At 34.9% G+C, this 21,233-nt stretch overlaps 1 protein-coding gene across 1 annotated transcript in view; it reads left to right on the top strand.

Moving 5' to 3' along the window:
- The window catches only part of LOC111142133 (zinc finger DHHC-type containing 17), an 87,459-nt gene that overhangs the window by 23,355 nt on the left and 42,871 nt on the right, over positions 1-21,233 (top strand). Inside the window, exons 2-5 of the mRNA XM_022495113.1 lie at positions 1,220-1,323; positions 7,780-7,902; positions 16,678-16,755; positions 17,347-17,491. Of these exons, the coding sequence (XP_022350821.1) occupies positions 1,220-1,323; positions 7,780-7,902; positions 16,678-16,755; positions 17,347-17,491 (450 nt within the window). The remainder of the gene's footprint in view (positions 1-1,219; positions 1,324-7,779; positions 7,903-16,677; positions 16,756-17,346; positions 17,492-21,233) is intronic.

Genomic DNA, 21,233 nt, shown 5'->3' with positions numbered 1-21,233 from the left:
TCTGCCCTCTGTTAAGTTTTTCTCTATAGTTAAGAGTCTGTTTTTTGGTTTGTCTCTTTTTCTTTGTTTGTTTTGTTTCTTAAATTGTACATATGAGTGAAATCATACGTATTTATCTTTCTCTCACTGACTTATTTCACTTAGCATTATACCCTCTATCTGTCCATGTTGCTGCTGATGGCAAGATTTCTTTCTTTTTTATGGCTGATATACCACATCTTCTTTATCCATTTATCTGTTGATAGACACTTGGGCAGTTTTTATCTTGATTACTGAATTTTTTGGCAACCTCTTAAACTTTGTATTGGCCTTACCGTGTCCTGGCCTGAGGCTGCAGTACATCATATAATGCTTTATGTATAGCAGGCCAAGCACACTTAGTTTTCTGTTGTCATAGAAAAGAAAAATAATTGTATTTTAGTGCTGTGTTATATTGAGGGAGCTGACTATGCATAATAAATTTTGTATTTTAAATAGAAAATTACATACAGTATGTAAGCTTTGATTGGATGTAATATTCTGTAAAACTGTTTAAAATTAAGCATGTTAACCTTATTAGAACTGTTTAAGCAGATTTACATTTTTTCAGAGCCACCCTGTTGTTCCTTACTCACCTAATGGTAGATGCTTAACTAGCCTTCAGCATAAAGGGGTATAAGAGATAATATCTGAAAATAATAGAAGGCGAATCTCCACTGTTTTTCTTTTTGTTTTTTTCTTTACCACCTTAGAGTTTATTTGGCATGTGATGAAGGTTTTAAAGTAGAGTGTTAGGTGTTAGAGTTTAGAGTGCTGTTGAATCACTGTGTTGTATACCTGAAACTGTAATGTAATATTGCCTGTCAACCATGTTCAAATAAATTTAAAAATAAAAAAATAGAGTGTTAAAGGTAGGGGTTATGCTGGAATAAAAAAATGCTCTGAGAGAACGAGAGTTGATTTGATGAAGTAAGAGTTCTATGGAACTCAAGATAAATTTCAGTTTCAAATTTGTCACTAATTTCTAGTCTCACAGCTTTTCTATTTTGAGAGTGTGCACAAGGGGTAGATCTATTGAACATGCTTTTTCTCTGAAGAGTACGGACTTCAGAACAAGGTAAAACTTAATTTCAATAATGATCATTCTTCAAATAGTGCAAAAGTGGTAGTTTAAAATATTGAAATGTTCCCTGTACTTCTCTTCTGAACTTTTGCCTTTGTGTGATTTACTCTTTTACAGGAAATCAAACCCCAAGGCCATTATAACCATGGATATGGTGAACCTCTTGGACGGAAAACTCATATTGATGATTACAGCACATGGGACATAGTCAAGGCTACACAGTAAGTTTTTGTTATAGTTGTTTTCTTTGACATCTGTATTTCAAGTGAAATATGAGCACATGCATTCATTTCTCTTTATTGATAATTATCTGGTGAGACATTGTGAGACATTGTTCTCATACTTAAGCTCTTTGTACAGATTTAACAAAGCTGATTAAAGTCTTTGTCTAGTTAGTCCAATGTCTGGGATTCCTCAGGGACTTTTTTGATTAATTGCTCTCCCCTACCATGGTTATACTTTTTTGTTCCTTTGCATGTCTTGTAATTTTTTTGATGAAAACTGGACTATTCAAATTCTGTGAGGTGATAGTTTTTTCTTTCTTTCTTTCTTTTTTTTTTTTAAGATTTTATTTATTTGAGAGAGAGTGAGAGGGGGAGAGAGCGAGCACCGAGGGAGAATGAGAGGGGGAAGCAGACTCTCCACTGAGCAGGGAGCCCAATGCAGGGCTTGATCCGAGGACTCTGAGGTCATAACCTGAGCCAAAGGCAGACGCTTAACTGACTGAGCCACCCAGATGCCCCTGAGGTGATAGTTTTTATGTCAGATTCTCCTAGGGTTTATTGTTGTTTGTACCATTTCTAAACCAATTCTGTAAAGTCTGTATTTTTCTCATGTGTGGCCACTGAAGCCTGTGCTCAGTTAGTGGTCAGTAAATGATTGGACAGAAACTTCTTAAATCCCTAGAACCAGTTAAGTCTGATCTTTGTTGAGGAGCTGTGTGTGTGTGTGTGTGTGTGTGGACACTCAGCACTCTGCCAGGCAGCTTACTAGAGCCTTAGCATTCGCTTTTTGATTGCCCAGAACCTCAAGGTCAATTAGATGTGAGAACTTAGGGCCTTCCTCCATCTTTGTTGAACATGTGCACACAACCTTAATACTTACGTATGCCCTTCTAGATTCCCAGGGATATGTCTGAGCTTTTCAAAGCCCCTATGGGTATCTTATTCCTCAGCTTGTGCTTTTAAGCTTTTTGATTTGTGTATTGTTGGACCCAACTGTCATCCATCCTTTAAAGCAGCTGTGATACTAAAACACTTGACAAACAGCCCCCAGGATGAAGCTTTTAAAAGAGTTTAAGTAAGGTTCAATAAATGAGCCTTTCTGGTGGACTCTCCCCTATCTGGGAAGCACCAGGCAGGTCAAATAATGACTTCTCTTTTGGAATGTGGCTTTGAGAGAACTCCATCCCTGTTCTACTCACTCTGGTTACTAGTTGTTAGTGTAACCGAACCATTGTGAGTTCATTCCTTGGTGAGTCACAGATATACCAGGTGGAGTTGTCCCACAGGTAACATTATTTGCAACAAGTGAGGAGATCAAAGGGAATAACTTGCAAAGCTGTGATTCCCTGAGCAAGTGTGGTTGGGTTCCTTTTATTTAGGGTTATGATGAATATTTAAAAAAGGATTCTTTTCATTGGATGTAGAGGTGGGCATAAAGTTGCACACTTGACTTAAGAAAAAGGAAACATGCCTTTTTGTTGTATGTTATGTAAATGAGGCTTGTGTTCCTCCTTGGACAGAGATTATAATATTATAATGAATAAAGGTAATTATCAGTTATTCTAGAGGTTACTCCATAGTCCCATCTGTACAGGTGCAATTCAGGGGTTAGAATAGAACTGGGCTAGGTGGTCTGGACCAGCTGGAGGTCTTGTCAGGGCAGTTGCTGTCACTGCCCTGAGTTTCCATATGCCTGAGTTGAGATAGCTGGAAAGAGAGCTTAAGGAAGAATATGGGACCAGGGTCAGTGAGTTCAAGCTAGGTGGACAGTAAAAGGTTGGGTGTTAGGCTCTAGCTGATGACACTAGTACCAGGAATACATTTTTTTTCAAAGCTGCTGGGGAGCAGAAAGGCTGGTACTATGATCTGTTAAAGTACCACAAAGTTCTTTCTTCTTACTGAAATTCAGCTGTTTTTTTGACTGAATGCTCCTTGGATTGCTGGCAGCCTTTTCTTAATTCCAAGAGTTCTGAAAAAGTTGATTTTGACACTTTCTGCCAGTTTTTTCATTACTTTTGTGGAAAGACAAACTTTTGCAGGTCCTTACTTCACTGGTGGCACTCTTCCTTTCTTGAATGTTATGTATAGTCAAAAATCAGAGCACACTGTGTTACCTGTATTAGGAAACAGATTACACTGCATTGCATTCATCTTTCCTTTTGAGACTGCTCCTTTTGATACCTCCTTTCTCTCGTTTGTGATTAATCTTCTCACCCAAATGCATCCTTTCCATCAACAAATAGACTCCAGTATCTTTTGTCTTAAGAAAAAAATAACCACCTTTCTTTATATTTCTCATACTCTTCTATTTCTTGAAAAGTATCTATGCTGTCTGTAATTTCTACATTTAAAAACACCTTTTTAAATGAAACATTTCAATTCTACAGTAAAATATAGAGAAGAATATAACTGTCAAATTAAGCAGATGCTTCTAACATTTTGCTGTATTTGCTACAGGTTGCTCAATGTGGTCTCTTCCTTCTCCCCAAGGAAACCTCTCTTGAAACTGCTGTGAATCATTCTCATGAACATTCCTATACATTTATTTCTACAAACATCTACAAACAAAATATGCCATTGTAATATGTGCCTAAAATTTATATAAATTCTGCTCTGCATATCATTTTTCAGCTTTTTTTTAAAATAAAACTATATAGCTTCGTGATTTATCAGTGTTGATAAATAAGGACCTAGTTTATTGTTCACTGCTTTGTATTATTCTGTCGTGCCTTATTGAGGGACACTTAAAATTGTGTCTACAGTACTTTTTCATTACAAACATTGCATCAACGAGTATCCTTTTTCCTGTTTTCCTGTGTACATAAGCAAGAGTTCTTCTAAGGTAGACAACTCAGGTGGAATTTCTGGCTTCTTCAGTATGTTCTTTCAACTTTACCAGCTATTGCCAAATTGATTTCCAAAATGGCTGTACAGGAAGTGAGATCTTCTTTGACTACTTATTGCTTAACTCCTAGTTTTGTCACACTAATAATTGTTTTCAGTTTAATGGTTGTGAAATGGTTTTCTGTTTTTATTGGCCTTTCTCTGATTACAAATGGTGTTGAATATATTTCCTATGTTTATTGGTCATTTGGGTTTCTTCCTGAAAAAACATGTCTTCTTTCCTGAAAAATAGAAAGTCTTTTTGTAATTGATTGTTAAAGTTCTTTATGTATTTTGATGGAGTCCACAAGGAAATTAATGGGATCTGTATCCCTTTAGTGTTCTCCAGAATCCTATCTTGCTGCTCTCCTAGCCCTTTCTCATCCCCACCCCCCATCATGTAGCTCACCATCTAGTACTCCTCTCCAGTGTGTCAAAACTCGTATTTCTTTTCTGCAGTAATGTGTGGAACTTTTCCTCTGGAAACCTGGACTTCTATAACGGTTCTCTCATTTTTGAGCGGTTCTCTGAGAAGTGTTGTTCTGGGTTCCCAGACCACTGTCAAGAAGAGCTGGAGTCAGTTCATGGGCCCCTGCAGGGTCCATGGCTGGGCTGAAGCTTGTATTGAAGTCTGTATGCCTGTTACCCTATAATATGGGTGGGTGAGACTTCTCAGCTCCCATAGACTGCAGTACTGGATCCCAAAACTCCCACAGAGGCTCTTTTGTCCATTACTAGATGCCAAATTACTGTTGTTAGAAGGCGGACAAAACGATGGATGTCTTATTCAACCCCGATGGCTGATGTCACTCTGGTTCATTTCTAAATGCTCTTTTTTATTTGTTTCATCTTGTATAGTACCACATTGTTTTATTTTTATTTATTTATTTTTTGAAAGGTTTGTTTTATTTATTTGACAGAGGGAGACACAGTGACAGAGGGAACATAAACAGGAGAGAGTGGGAGAGGGAGAAGTAGGTTTCCCGCTGAGCAGGGAGCCAGATGCAGGGTTGGATCCCAGGACCCTGACAACTGAGCCACCCACGCATCCCAGGACCACATTGTTTTAATCATTTCTTAATCTTCATGGTTGTCTTAGTGATTTTTGCCCTTTTACTCTCACAAATGAATTTTAGGTTCTACTTGAGAAGTTCGTGAGATATTTATTTGTGGTTTTAATTAGAATTTCATTGAATTTGTAGATCAGTCAGGCGGAAATTGGTATATATATTTCTTGAGGTCTTTAATGTCTTTTATAAATCTTACTTATAGTGAGAGTAGTATAATTAAATATGCTTTTCATTATTATTTTAGCTGGTTTAACAAATCATATTATAATGATATAGAAATCTGATCCTAAATTTTTTTTTTACTTGGTTACTTTATTTTAATGATTTTTTTTTTTTTTTTGGGCTGGAAAAAAGATAGCCTCACAAAGATACATAATTACCTAATGGAAGAATTACAGAATATGATGCATTTACTAAATCACAGTAATTACTTTTCCAGTGTTACTCACTAGACAAATATTTTACTGAACTTTACCTTGTAAATATCCATTTTTTAATGCCAATTCTTGAAAACTCTTCAGGTTTTGGCATTTTTATAATAAATGGGTTTGCAGGTGTTAACAAGATTGTTTCACAATATTTTAGTGCAGTCACGTGAGGTCTTTATAGGTGATATATTTAGAGCTTTCAGAAACTGTATTATATAATGATGCAGACATTTCCCAACATACAGCTTTAAAAAATATTTTTTTTAAAGATTTTATTTATTTATTTATTTATTGAGAGAGAGACAGAGAGAGCATGAGAGGGGAGAAGGTCAGGGGGAGAAGCAGACTTCTCATGGAGCTGGGAGTCTGACGTGGGACTCGATCCCAGGACTCCGGGATCATCACCTGAGCTGAAGGCAGTTGCTTAACCAACTGAGCCACCTAGGCGCCCCCAAAATATTCTCTTTATAGCAAGTCTTTTTCTGAAGTAAAAGTAGTTACTTTCTCACTGTGTTTAAAATACCGCTTTGCCTTGAAGGGGAACAGACTACCCATTTAATGACTATATGGTCGAGGAGCACCTGGGTGGCTCAGTCGTTAAGTGCCTGCCTTCGGCTCAGGTCATGATCCAAGGGTCCTGGGACTGAGCCCCACATCAGGCTCCCTGCTTAGCGGGAAGCCTGCTTCTCCCTCTCCCACTCCCCCTGCTTGTGATCCCTCTCTTGCTAGGTCTCTGTCAAATAATAAATAAAATCTTAAAAAAACAAAGACTATATGGTCGATAGTATGCTGTTTCGATAATAAAGAGCTTAAAAACTTGATGTTGCCACACAGTGATCTAAAGCTGAAAGGGAAGAAGGCTCTCCATAAATGCCTTTCTTCTTTATCAAATAAAACTCTCCCAGTACACTGTCTCTTCTGCCTCATTGGCTTGAACTCACAACACTCTTTACCTACCCACCCCACTTCCCATCCCCACACATCCTTTTTCATTTGCCCTTGGAAATATAAATAGAGAATCCTGAGACTTGGGAACACCCTTTTTTCTTTTTGTTTTTAAAATCATAAGCTCTTTGTTACTGTTTTTTTGTGATTTAATATTTTTTAACATAATTGTATTTTTTTATTTTTTATTTTTTAAGATTTTATTTATTTATTTGACAGAGAGATAGAGAGAGAGGACATGTAGGCCGAGCCGTAGTCAGAGAGAGGGAGAAGCAGGCTCTCTGCTGAGCAGGGAGTCTGATGTGGGGCTGGATCCCAGGACTCTGGGATCATGACCTGAGCTGAAGGCAGCCACTTAACTGACTGAGCCACCCAGGCGCCCCAGTTGTATTTATTTTTATAGGCACCCTTAAGAGTTTTTTGGAATAAGTGGTGATATTAGTAAAAATAAGCAATTGCTAGACATATTATTTCTGGTATTCTTTTCCCTTCCAACTGATGAGATACAGCATTCTTATATGTAAAATTTTATATGTAAAAATTTTACTAACTGGATTAGTAAAAGCTGTTGGAATATTGTTTTTTTTAAAGATTTTATTTATTTACTTCAGATAGAGTAAGTAAAAGGCATGCGTGGAAAGGCAAGGGAGAGGGAGAAGCAGGCTCCCCACTGAGCAGCGAACCCGATGTGGGACTTGTTTCCAGGACCCCGGGATCATGACCTGAGCAGAAGGCAGATGCTTAACTGACTGAGCCACCCAGGTACCTTGGAATATTGATATTTTTAAAGTAATATTTTACCTTGAGAAGTACATTTTAATATCTAGGTATCAGGACGCCTGGGTGTCTCAGTCAGTTAAGCACTGCCTTTGGCTCAGGTAATGATCCTGGAGTCCTGGGATTGAGTCCAGCTTTGGGCTCCTTGCTCAGCGGGGAGCCTGCTGCTCCCTCTGCCTGCTGCTCTGGCTGCTTGTGCTCTCTCTCTCCAACAAATAAATAAAAATCTTTAAAAAAAAAGAAATTCCAGGTATCAAAATGGAGCATTATTTTCTTCTGGAAATGTTACTTTCAGCTTTAAATTTTTTGTCAAATAGTAGTAACAGTCTCATATTTTCTTTTTTCCCCAGATATGGAATATATGAACGCTGCCGAGAGTTGGTGGAAGCAGGTTATGATGTACGGCAACCAGACAAAGAAAATGTTACCCTCCTCCATTGGGCTGCCATCAATAACAGAATAGATTTAGTCAAGTATGTGTATTCTGTATTTTAAAATATTATTTATTATAAAATTATTAGAAATAATGATAAAAATTAATAATTTCTAAAATTCATTGCTTTAAAAATAGAGATTCTGTGTACCTTTTTTTCCCCTGAAGATTGTTTTTTACATTGAATGCTTATTTGTACAAGTACTGTGCTGAGTGCTTTTTCATGTATCTTTCCTTTAATTTTAATTCTTGAGATAACCGTGTGTGAACACTAACATTAATTGTTCTCCTGATGTGGAAACTGAAGCATAAATAGATTATATAACCAATGACATGCAGCTAATAAAATTTGGAATCAGGATTTCAGCAGTGTAATTTGCAGCTCAGATTCTAAATGGGAATCTGTGGGGAAAAGCTACAAAAGAAAACAGGGGTTATAAAGATAATAGGTCATAATAGTCTGTTTTAACTATTCATGCCAGCATAAGTGATGAATACATACTAAGTGTAAATGATTTTTGTTACTTACTGCTAATCTGCTTGCTTAGTATTGATAAGAGGTAGTTAGAAAGCAAAAGTTAGGGTGATAGGAACTGTTAGTAAATCTAGTTAGTAGTCTCTGACAATTTGGACATAAGTTCTTCAGATGAAGATATGAATCTGAAATAAACTAGTTGCAGATGTGCACTTAGGTACAGCATGCAGGGTCTAGAGACAACTGGGATATTAAGGCCAGTGAAAAGAATTTGCCCTTTTGAATACTAAAGGAAGGTTAAGCAAGTAATAACTAAAGTATTGAACTCTGAATCACTTTCTTCCAGAGAGCATAGTCCATTTTATTTGTTCCTTTTTTATTCTTGTATGTGTAACCTTCCCTCTGCCTTTGATAAGGGTTTCCTGATGTCTAATTCTGTTTTTATTTGTCAGAAAATGTTTTTATTTAATCTTCATTTGTGAAAGAAATTTTCACATGGTATAGAAATCTTGGTTGGCAGTTTTTGTTTTATTTTTGTGTTTTACTAATTGAAAATAACATTCCTTTGTTTTCTGGCTTCTGTTACTATTGAGAAATTAGTCTAAATATTGTGCTTTTGAAGGCTTTTTTTTTCCCCTGTCTGCTTTTAAGATTTTTCTCTTTGTTTCTGGTTTTCTGCAGTTTCTGTTGATGTAAGTAGATGTGGATTTCTTTTTATTTATCCTGAATGAGATTGCAAGGAATTCTTGATTCTTTGGATTGATGTTTTCATCAATTCTGGAAAAATATCAGCTATTATTTCTTCAGCTATTGCTTCTACCCCATTCTTTTTTTGCTCTCCTTCTGGAACTCCAGTTAAATGTCTGTTTGACCTTTTCATTACATACTCTTGTCTCTTCTCTTCTATATATACTATCCTTCATTGTGCTTCATTCTGGAAACTTATGACTTACCTTCTAGTTCGTTTATTCTCTGTGTATTATCTGCCATTAAATCTATTGAGTGTGTTCCTAATTTTATTTTCCAGTTCTAGAATTTTTTACCATTTACCTTTTTCAAACCTGTATTACTTAAATCATCTGATCACCTGTGGCTGAAATTTTTAATCTTGTCTTGTATACTTGAATATAGTAAATATAGTTATTTTATAATTGTATCTGAGAAGATAGTCTGTATCTGTTAATGTTGTTCCTTCCTGTGCCTGATTATCTTTAAATATGTACTGGACATTGTGTTTGAAAATTAATTGTTGAATAATTTGAGACCTAAGATGAGATTTCCTTTTGTTTCTGCGAGATCCACCTTTAATTTAATTTCAAGGCTTTAGATTTTCTGGATTCTTCAGGTGGCTGAAGACCAAGCTAGAGCCACGTTTACTTCTGGTTCATAATTACTGCTACAGTGTAACCTTTTGGGGTCCCAATCTTTGTTTGTTGCTTTTGCCTGTTTAACTTGCTTCTTGGCCAACTCTTTCATTTCAGCAAATTATTTCTAGGGCAGATGGTGCCCAAGCAGTTTTCTGACTTCTCCACATTTTAACCCTCTCCTGAATTTTGGCCTGGTTAATGCTCTTAATCTTCTTAGGTTTTACTTTTTAGAAAATGTTTCTTAGATTTCATTGAATGTTTTTAATTTTCTTTAATGGGATGGTTGATTCAAATGATCTAACCTTTTAAACCTCTGTTTGTTTTTCAGTTAGTATTATTTTAATAAAAAATAGTATATAAACATTTTGAAAACTCAAATAGTACTTAAAAGCTTACAGTGGAAAATGGCAGTCTCCCCCACGTCCTGTAGCCCAGAAATAACCTTTTTTTTTTTTTAGCGCTTGAGCTGTTTCTTTCAGTATTTACTCTTTATTTTATATATTTTATATATTTATATATATATTTTAATATATTAAATATATATATTTATATATATTTATATTTATATTTATTTATTTATTTTTATATATATTTATATTTATTTTTATATTTTTATATTTATATATAAATGTAATATATTTATATATGTAATACATTTATATATGTAATATATTACATTTATATATATAAAATATAATAAATATATATATATTTTATATATTTATGTTGCTACATTACTAGAAAAAATGACAGCAATCATTTTTTCTGCATTTGTTTTATATATATATATATATATATATATATATATATATTTTTTTTTTTTTTTTCTTTTATATAAGGCCTTTATTATGTTGAGGGATGTTCCCTCAAAACTTTTTTTTTTTTTAACTTTGCATGTTTTTTATTATGAACAGATGTTGTACTTTGTCAGCTCAATCATTCTTAAATAATTTTTTTAAATTTTTTAGAAAGAGTGTGCATGCATGCATAGTGGGGAGGGGCAGAAAGAGAATCTCAAGCAGACTCCATGCAAAAGTAAATCTCATACATTCAAGATAAATCTTGTACTTAAGTTTACTTTCAACAATCAGGACAGACTCTATGAATGACAAGAAGTTTAAAAAAATCAATATTTTAACTTTTTTTTAAAGAGAAAAAACATACACACTGATTTCTACCCGGTATCTTTGTACAATAGCTTTGGTACAGAGATACTAACTTCAAGCTTCTTTCTACCTCAAGAATTGCTTTGAGTTTGACAAAGAACATTACAAAGCAAAAGGTGGGGGGGTAGCAAAGACTGGTAAGGAAGTAGAGAATACCTCATTAATTCTGATTTTTGTATATTACTTCCTTAATGTATGAAATAGACAACCCAGTAACTAAACAGGCCAACTCCCCTAGAATTAGGAAAAAGACAGAATTAGCAAAGACATGCCCGGGGAATGTACGTGCATTTCAGTCAATCTCCTTCTTCAGAATTTTCTGTTAACCAGATTCTACTGAAAAGTACCACATCACTGAAACATCTCTATGTTCATAGGCCAGTGATCTATCTGGTAAGTTTTCTTTCCTACAAATAAACTGTCCTCTCAATGTCATACGGCGATTCTGCCTTAACTGTGATCAAGAAATCAGAGAGTATGATACAAATGGTAGTTACATGGAAGCTGTGTGTGTGGGGGGGGGTGGTGGTGGTGTGAGAGAGAGAGAGAAATGAAGCAAGATCGGAGGAAAAAAATCAGAGGTGCTGTCAAATGTAAAAGAACAAAGATTAAAAGTTGATGAGGATTTTGGAGTCAAGGAACTATTTTTTTTTTTTCATTCTCTAACTACATAATTTGTTTATGTAAAAAGTAAAAAAAAATTACAGATGAATTATTAAGAGCTAGTATGTGAATTTAACAAGGATAATTTCTTAAAAAGCAATTATCTCTACATAACATACATAATTAGAATCAGACATAATTAGAAAATGAAATCTTTAATATACCTTTAATCTCTTTATGTTTGATCTTTGTGAATGTGTTATCCGGTCCAAAAAAAAAAAAACGTTTTTGATTAAACAGTCTTTAGTTGTGGAAAAAGAAAAGATAATTTCTAACAATAGCAACACACACACACACACACACACACACACCCACCCTAATCTGTAGGATAACAGCAGCCACTTGAGTTTAAAAACACTCCACACCACCTCCCCCAGACAGCCCCAAGATCACTAAGGAGTGAAAATAAACCACAGATGCCTTCGGCATTACCAGAATCAGGAAGAACTTCAAATTATGCAGAGAAATGTGCACTTAAGCACAACAAAGTTGTCATGGGAGCTCTGTGGGGATTCAAGACCTTGGGAGTAAAGAATGGGGAGAGGAGTCTTAGGAAAGTTCTTGAAAAGAGTCCTATACACGGTGCCGTCACACTGAGCTCTGTGCTCAGAAGGACATTGCACTTGGTTTAAAGCTCTGTTGTCACCATCTTGAAATTCTTCACAATTTCATCTTTGAACCAATGCCATCACACATGGGAATTCAGGGAGGCTCAAAGCGAGTGCAAAGAAAGTGTGTAATGCCCACAACCGGGTAGGTGAGAAGAGAGCCCCAGAAGACCACTGTGTTTGACAGTGGGGTGTGTATATATATATATATATATACCTTCAAGATTTCTCATTATCAGTACAAATAAGAGCTGCATCATTCTTTTTAAACAGCTATATAATGTTCAATTATATGAGTTTAATTTATTTAATGGTTTTCTTGTTGATGGACATTTAGATTGATTTTGGTGTTTTTACCATTAACAAACAGTGCTGTAGTTGATATCTAGGTCACATATCATTTTGCTGTGTTCATATATATCTGTAAAATTTATAGGAATAAGAAAGTTAGAAAGATGAGTTTTGAATTTTAATAAATATTACCAACTTTTATGCTGTTATTTCTTGATTTATCACTTATTATATTTTGACTTTCTGTTTTGGGATATCTAGATGTCCAGGATCTCCTCACCAGTAATAATTCTCCTATCTGCTACTATAGTTTTAGTTAAATCACCTTGCAAAGTTTAAGTTGTTGTATGTAAATTCTCAGTGTTAAGCCTGGAAGTGTTCTTTGATTATCTGTTCTTTCCTTTTGGAATTTTGATTTCTGCCTGAAGTAACAGTTACTTCATTTTTAAAACTTTCTTTATGTTATAACTAATTCTTCCCATATTCTTAGAAGTATAAAATCCCTCTGTATACAAACAGTATCAGCTAATTTATCTGTTCCATTTTTGGATGTCGGAGATAGAGGAAATCATTCCTGGAATTCTCCACTTTTCTGCTCCAACCCAGATTATTTGCTCTTCAGAGCTACTATGCAACCATTATTGTGAGACTTTCCTTTGCCATTACTCTGGGAAATTCCTTTGCTCCATTGTTGGTCTCAGTTTTCTGGATTTGAGGTTTTTGTCTCTGTTGGGTTGCTACCTGGTTTTAGTAGAGTACAATTTCTGATAGCTTTCTGAGAGAGAGAGAGCACTTAGGAGGTAGATGTTTTGAAGTTACTCTCTTTTCTGCCCTCGCACCTTATTGGTTGTTTGGCTGAGCATGGATTTACAGATTAAAAGTAGTTTTCTCAGAAATTTGAAGCATTACCTTATTATTTTCTTTCTTTCTTTCTTTCTTTTTTTTTTTTTTAAGATTTTATTTATTTATTTGGCAGACAGAGATCAAGGCAGAGAGGCAGGTAGAGAGAAAGGGGGAAGCAGGCTTCCCGTGGAGCAGAGAGCCTGATGCGGGGCTCAATCCCAGGAACCTGGGATCATGACCTGAGCCAAAGGCAGAGGCTTTAACCCACTGAGCCACCCAGGTGCCCCTATTTTCTTAATTCATGTATTACTGTTGAGATTCTGTTGGTTAAAAAATTGACATTTGTCTTGTGGTTAAAAATAAACAAAGTCTGAAGTGAGAAATACAAAAATACTTGATGCTGCCTGCCTTAACAAATGTCCCAAGCCACTTGTGGATTAATGAGGTTATAGAATAAAGTCAGTAATTGTAGAGTGGGTTAATAATTGGTGTCTGAGCATATTATATCTTCAGGTAGGTAAACTTAATTTTTCACAATGCATGATCTAGCAAGTTACTTTCCTAAAACAAACATGGTGAGTAAAGGCAATTTTTAATAACAACTGGTATTCATAGCCTCAAGATTACTTTTTACTGCTGAGTCTGGAATTATACTCCCACCTAAAAGTTATAGCATATCCATAACACAGCAAATAGTATGAACATCATATTTGCATAGGGCCCTCATACTCCTAGGTCCTATGAGAGTGGCTTGAGGTCATCCAGATGGATACAGCACACACAGTGGGTTTATATTGATTCTTGGGGAATTCAGTGCTTTTATAATAAGAGCAGACTTGCTCTTTGGTCCAGGAGGAGACATTGCTTCATCTCTCAAGGTTGCTTGATACAAACACAACTCAAAAGAAATGACCTGTGTAAAAAATGGTCAGGGCCTTGCATTCTACTCATACACCCAGCAAGACATGGGAATGAGAGAGATCCAATGAAAAGTGTCTCTTCTAACAGTTATGTTCCATCTCTTTGTGAGAAGGAGTTGTTATCTGTCTGCCACCTGACCTGAACAAGGAGAGGAGCTGGGGGTTGTAGATGTTTAGTGTGAACTTTCAATGAATTACTGTAATTTTAGTGTAGTGTCTCATACGGTTCTCTGATTTAATTCCATGAGTTTCAGATTTCTCTGGTAAAGGTGCACTGAATACACTTTTCAGCAAATGCCAAATGGTTGAGTGTTAAAATCAGTGTGAGCCTGAGGCCAGACATCATCATATAATGAAGCTTAGGGACATAAGAATGAATCTGAACTTGAAGAGTTTGAGTTATTATTATAATAATATTAAAATTTTGAGTAGTTACATTTTAAAATTGAATATTACAATGCACAAAGAGATACTTGTCAAGCACCATCAGCTTCTTGATTGTTACAGTGCACTAAAATGCCTATTTGTGATGCTAAATATTGACCTTTCATTGAGAATATAAGTTACAAAACAACAGGTTTTTCAGCAATTTTTATAAACTTTCAATCAGTGTTTCTGTTTATACTCTAGTTTTTTCATTGCATTCTACAGAGGTAACAATTACCTTTAATCCTTTAGTCTTTCTGGGGTTTTATAACATATATTGGTTTTCTTCTCATTGGTATCCCCCTCTGGTAACATTTGAGTTTTAACTGTTAACTTTACATCTTTCAAATACTTGTTGATAACTCTTGTTCATTGATGATCTGGTCTCAAAACCTAGGGATCGTTAGTTAGTACCTACAGCAACATTCCTTGCTAACCTTGTAGTATGCCGGGAGACTTGAGTTTAAAAATAAGAATTACATGATCATTTCAGAGTTGTGTAGTTTTGAACTAGGGTCTACAGCTATAAAGAGTAACATATTATAAAAAGTTAGTAATTCTCTTCCAGCAGTTTACAATGAAAAGGTGATAGAAGTTCTTTAGTTTGCAGGAAAAAAAAAAATCTCCTATCTGTGTGTTTGTGTTGGGTGGGGGTTGTATTTTAGAATCAGTCTGGAAATCATTCATTACCATAGCCCTTGCAAAGATTTGAAATATGAGTAAAAATAACTCAGGAACAAATATGTTTACTATAGTGAAGGTAATAAAATTGCCTTAAAAAATTCCCAGCTCCGGGCGCCTGGGTGGCCCAGTAGGTTAAAGCTGCCTTCGGCTCAGGTCATGGTCTCAGGGTCCTGGGATCGAGCCCCGCATCAGGCTCTCTGTTCAACAGGGAGCCTGCTTCCTCCTCTCTCTCTGCCTGCCTCTCTGCCTAGTTGTGATCTCTACCTGTCAAATAAATAAAAATCTTAAAAAAAAAAAAAAAATCCCAGCTCTTATCAAAACTATTCTTTGGCCGAGCTGTACTTCTCTTTGGGCTCACAAAACCATTTTCAACTATTATATGATGCCTAACAAGTTCCTTAAGAAAGAATTTAGGAATAGTTAAATGTTTGTGTTCAGACTAATGTCTCTGATATTTTGGGCTGGAAATATTTTAGTCTGGAAATACTTTGTTACATTACTTTAAACTATTTTACATGATAGAGTGGAGTTTGGCCCTTCATTACATAATGCTTTAAAAACGCCAATGTAATAAATACATAAAGCAATAAATCTCTGAATCAAGCATGTAAGTATGAGTATATTAAATATTTAAAATTGTACATTAAAAGTGAATGCATTATGATCTAAAGCAGTGATCACTTAGAACAGTTTAAGAATCTCAGTAATATTCACCATCAAGCATTTGACATCAAAGGCTTGAAATCATTTATATTCAAGATTCATTCATTGATCAATCCAAAGTAAACATTGTGATATCCAGCTAGGTCCTGTTTATTTCAGAGGAAATCAATATGTTATAACATTAATATATTAAGCAATGAGGTGGTTCTTTTTAAAGCAAGACAGCTTTAAAGGTATAACAAGGCATTGTAAATAACTTCTGAGTTATACTTAAAATTTATAAAATTCTTGTACATATATTGCTTGATTCAATCTATAGTAATTTTGTGAGGAAAATAAAGCTCATAAAGCTGAGCTTCTCCCTGTGGTAGACTCAGTGGCCTATTCTACAACTTTCTCTCTGCTGCTGCTCTCTGATCCAAGTCTTGGTGGTTCTCTGCCTGCCTTCTTTTTTATATGATTGTTACTTGGCAATGCTATTCTTTTTTGTAACTTTAAAAAAAAATTACTTTCCTTTTACTTCTAGAAGAGTGAGTGTTTGATATAAAATTCTACAAAATATATTTTTTAAATGTCACAAAAGATTGTCATCAAAGACATAAACTAGCATGAGGTCTACAATGGAAAACATTTTTTTCTTTATTTTTTACTTAATTTCTTAAAATTGAAAATGAAAGTTGTCTAAATTATTTAAAATTTTGTCTTATAGATACTATATTTCGAAAGGTGCTATTGTGGATCAACTTGGAGGAGACCTAAATTCCACTCCGTTGCACTGGGCCACAAGGTTTAAATTTGCTTCTGGATTTTTTTTTCTTTGGTTCCCTTATTAGTCTATAACTAAACAACTGTTCTTTTTTTAATGATATGCTAAAATGAATGAGAATTAATAGTTAATATCAGCAGTGTACTAATAAATTGCTGTACAGTGTTACCTGCATTGGCAGCAAAGTTTATTGTCCCAAAGTGTCTTTAGGAATTCACCATGCTCATATTAATCCTGTTAGTTTATGATTGAGTTAAACTTTAGATTTGTAAATGTAAATCTTATGCAGCCTCTATATATTTACAGTTAAAGAAGTTCCCCAGTTCACGGGACAACTAAGATTATATTTGAATAGGATTAATAGAATATAGTAACTATATATTACATATTTAAAGAAGTTATAAGTATCTGCATAAAATTTAAAAGACTCTTTTTTGGTTGAGACTTAAGAACTGTAAAATACTAAGCATGTCTTGACATATACATATCTTAAGAAACTTTGAAAAAATTGTGTAATCTTTTCCATCATTGCCCTATTTAAGAAAGATCTTTCCAGGAGATCCTGTTTGAAATAATCTTATATATTTAAGTGTTTATTCTTTTATGTTTTAGACAAGGCCATCTATCTATGGTTGTGCAACTAATGAAATATGGTGCAGATCCTTCATTAATTGATGGAGAAGGATGTAGCTGTATTCATCTGGCTGCTCAGTTTGGACATACCTCAATTGTTGCTTATCTCATAGCAAAAGGACAGGTAAAAAAAATCACAATGGTGTGGATTTTAATCCGATGTTCTTCATGGTTTAAACGCCTAATATCATTGGTGTTACAAGTGTAACAATCTGGTGATATTTAAATAGTTCTTTCTGGTGGATGAAGAGAATAAATAATATAGTTAGTTTGATATTGAGGTAATAAATATAGTTAAGTTAAAAATAAGAAAGATAATCAAGAAGCAGATAATGATCCATTAAGATTCATTTATTTCTGAGAATGATGAGAGTTGAATCCCAGAAAGTAAGAAAATTTAGGTATCTATTTTTTCCCTTACTTACTTACATCTTTTGAATATATACTCTGAATTCATTTATACTTTTTTGAACATTTTACTGGTTATTTTCTCTGTTATGTTACTTCTCCAAGTGGGGGATAAATTCTTTAGGATCAGTTTCTATGTTTCTGCTCATAATATAATGCTACTTCTTACGTGTCAGGAAACTTCTCATGATTTAAGTGGTTCTTCCTGATTTTTCGTGAATATGTACCGACTGTAGTCACATTAAACAGGTACCAGTCTATATATACCATGTTTTTGTAATAAATGTATTTTGTCGAAATTAATGTCATTCAGTTATTCTTTCATGTGTTTTCTCTGGTTATACTTAAACATTAGTTTTGTAGCTAAGGATCTCATCGTAAGAGTAAGACAAATGATTTTAATTCATTGCTATTAACATTTATTTTAAATTTTATGCAGATTTAGAATTTGAATAGTATTGATTTTATGAATACTTAAAGTATTTATTGTTGGCAGTCACTCACAATGATAGTTGTGTGTTGTGCATTATAGTGTAAGAGGCATAGGCTGGCTAATTGCTGGAAGAGGAGGTTATTATCTAATATGGTGTTTACAGACTACCCCCAAAATCTAATGGCTTTAGAACAATACCAGCCGTTTATTACCTTGGGTTGACTGGGCTTGGCTGGGTGGTTCTTTACCTTGTGATAATGGCTGGGGGGTACGGGCATTTGGGGTCTTGACTGGAATGGAGGATGGCTCACTGACATACTTTATGCCTTAATATGAATGGCTAAAGGGCTGGGTTCAGTTGGAGTGCTGAGATAGCAAGTCCTCTCTTTTTCTCCAGGTAGTCTCAGAGTTCCTTCTCCATGGTACTCCTGGACATAGTCTTTCTAACAGGAAACTAGACTCCTTACGTGGTGGGAGCTCCCCAAAGAATGAAAGCAGAAGCTGTCTGCCTTTTTTAAGTCTTATGTCTTGAACGGGCACGGCAACATTTCTGTTCCATTCTGTCAGTTAAAGCAAGTAACAGGGCCAGTTCACGTTCATTGTGGGAACATACGGGTATACTAGCAAGTGAGGTTTGTTGAGGGCCATGTTTGGATACCAGCTGCCACAGGAGATTACATTTGTTCTCCCACGTTTCTTCTAGACTGGGGTTTGGAACAGTAGATGGTGCTGTAATACATGATTACAGCATGTATTTTCATTAGTGGCCTTTTATTTTGCGGGTATAAATTTACAATAACACGTTCACTTTTTCTTTTGGTTTTTGTCTTTTTGTTAGCTTTTTGATTCTGAGGTTTGGATGTTTCAGTAACCTTTTTAACTCTGGTAGAGGATGTTGGCTATAAAATTCTTATGGGACAGGGATTTCTATCTGTCACAGCACCTTTTCTATAATAAATGCATGATAATAAAAGTCTGGCACTTTGTTTTCTTTTTCATGAGTAAGTTTGTTTTTGTTTTTGTTTGCTACAGAAATAACATGCTTATTGTAAAGTACTCAAACATAAGAGAATATGACTTAGAAAATGAAACTCCACCTCTTCTCTTACTGCTCCCCCCACTGAGATCACTTTAACAGTTTAGTATATATTTTTCCAGAATTTTTTCCATGTGTACACTAATTATAAAAGCAAACTCTAGTGTTCATCACATCATACTTTGAATGGAGTCCAAAGCCCTTCCCTAGAGAAGGACTACAGAACCACTTGTGGTCTAGTCTGAGATACCTCTCAGGCCTATCTTTTGTCATCTCCCCTGTACTCTGCTTTGACACATCAGTCTTCCTGTTGTTCCTTGAACAGTTCTAATATGCTATTGTCTTTGGGCCTTTGTGCTTGATCTTATCTTCTGCTTGGTAAATCCTTTCCTTAGAAGGTTACACAGTTCTCTTTCTGTCTTATTTCAATCAGATATTTGCTCAAATTTTATTAGTTCTGATTAGTTCCCAATTATAAGTAGTAATAAAACTAGTATATTTTTATTTTATCTTTCTCTTCCCTTCCACTGACTTTAGTTGCATATAATACTGTTTTTTTTTAGTGTTAACTTTGTTCTGATAACTATAACCACATTTCTATTACTTGATTTTTCAGCTTTAAATAATATCCTTTGACTCATAGCTATTACAGATTAGGTACTTACACTTTCTTTTCAACCTTTTTCCATTTTCTCCATTTTTTGTTATTTGTATCAGTCTTATATTCTTAGGGCATATAACATTCCATTTAGTTTGTCATTCTGTTCTTCACATTTGTTTCATTTTAGTTATACTGTTAAAATATATTTAGTGCTCACTACCAATTCTTTTGGATGATTTTCAGGAGAAAAGGGAAAATGCTAAGTTATGGAGCCCTGTTGATCATGGAATCCCCATAAGCTTTTGATCTGGGCTTGTTAATTCTTCCTAATAGAGAATACCCATACGTCCAGGCTGAACTTGGAAAAGAAGTACCAAGTTTTAAACCCCGACCCAAAGAAAGAAAAGGTTGAATTTCATTTTTCTTTTAGTACTCTAGAGATATGGCATTATTTTACATTTTTAATTTCACTTACTGATATTTTTTAATGCTATCACTTTTTAAGAAGGATATGAAAAGACAACTAAGAAGGAGGAAGAAACTAAAACAAGAACTTAACGTGTTTGTTTTAATTGGACATCACATTTAGTTGCGCTCTCTTGAAATTAGGACCCTAAAGGAAATAAAATAAGTTACAGTACTTGACTCATGTAAAAAACTAGGAAGCTTGTCATTTTTCAGAAGATTTTCTTAAAGATTTTTATTTAATGTGTATATTGGAAATAGGTTACATAAGATGCTCCCAACCACAGTCAATGTAAATCCGTAAATGTATTTATAATGGATAAGGTGTAACTTTTGATTATCGTATTCTTGATGAGGGACTAAGACTAATGATATCCAAGGATGTGTGTTCTAGTTTGTCTAATGTACTGGTTCTCAGCATTTTTTCTGCTTCAGTACCCTTGGTTAATGTTCACATTTAAGACATATTCCCATCAATAATTGTGGCTCACAGACAACTGCTGTATAGAGGTATAGAGTGTTGTGCAGCATACTCACTATAACTCTGTCCTCTCTGCACTGGCTGGTGTATTAGATAACACAATTTGGATTAGAACTGCTGCCTTTATATAATCCAGGAATGGGCAATGGGGAAGGGAAGAAGAGGAAACTTACTGTCTATTGAATGTCTCTTATGTTCTAGGCTATAGACTAGGTGCTTTACACACATTATTCCATTTAATCATCACAGGGGTCTTATGAAGCCATTATTTATATTTGCATTTTTAGATGAGGAAGCTGAAGCACAGAGAATTAATTTTGCTAGTCTAATAGCTATTAAGTGGTCCACCTAAGAATTCAAAACCATGTCTGCCTTATTCTAAACCCTATGTCCTTCCCAAACAAATAGGTAGATAAACATGTCTTTTCACTTAGCAAATGGT

The sequence above is a fragment of the Enhydra lutris genome, unplaced genomic scaffold, assembly GCF_002288905.1.
Source record: "Enhydra lutris kenyoni isolate GAN:26980312 unplaced genomic scaffold, ASM228890v2 scaffoldscaffold7, whole genome shotgun sequence".
Classification (NCBI taxonomy): Eukaryota; Metazoa; Chordata; class Mammalia; order Carnivora; family Mustelidae; genus Enhydra; species Enhydra lutris.
This window is presented reverse-complemented; position numbering and strand designations above follow the sequence as displayed.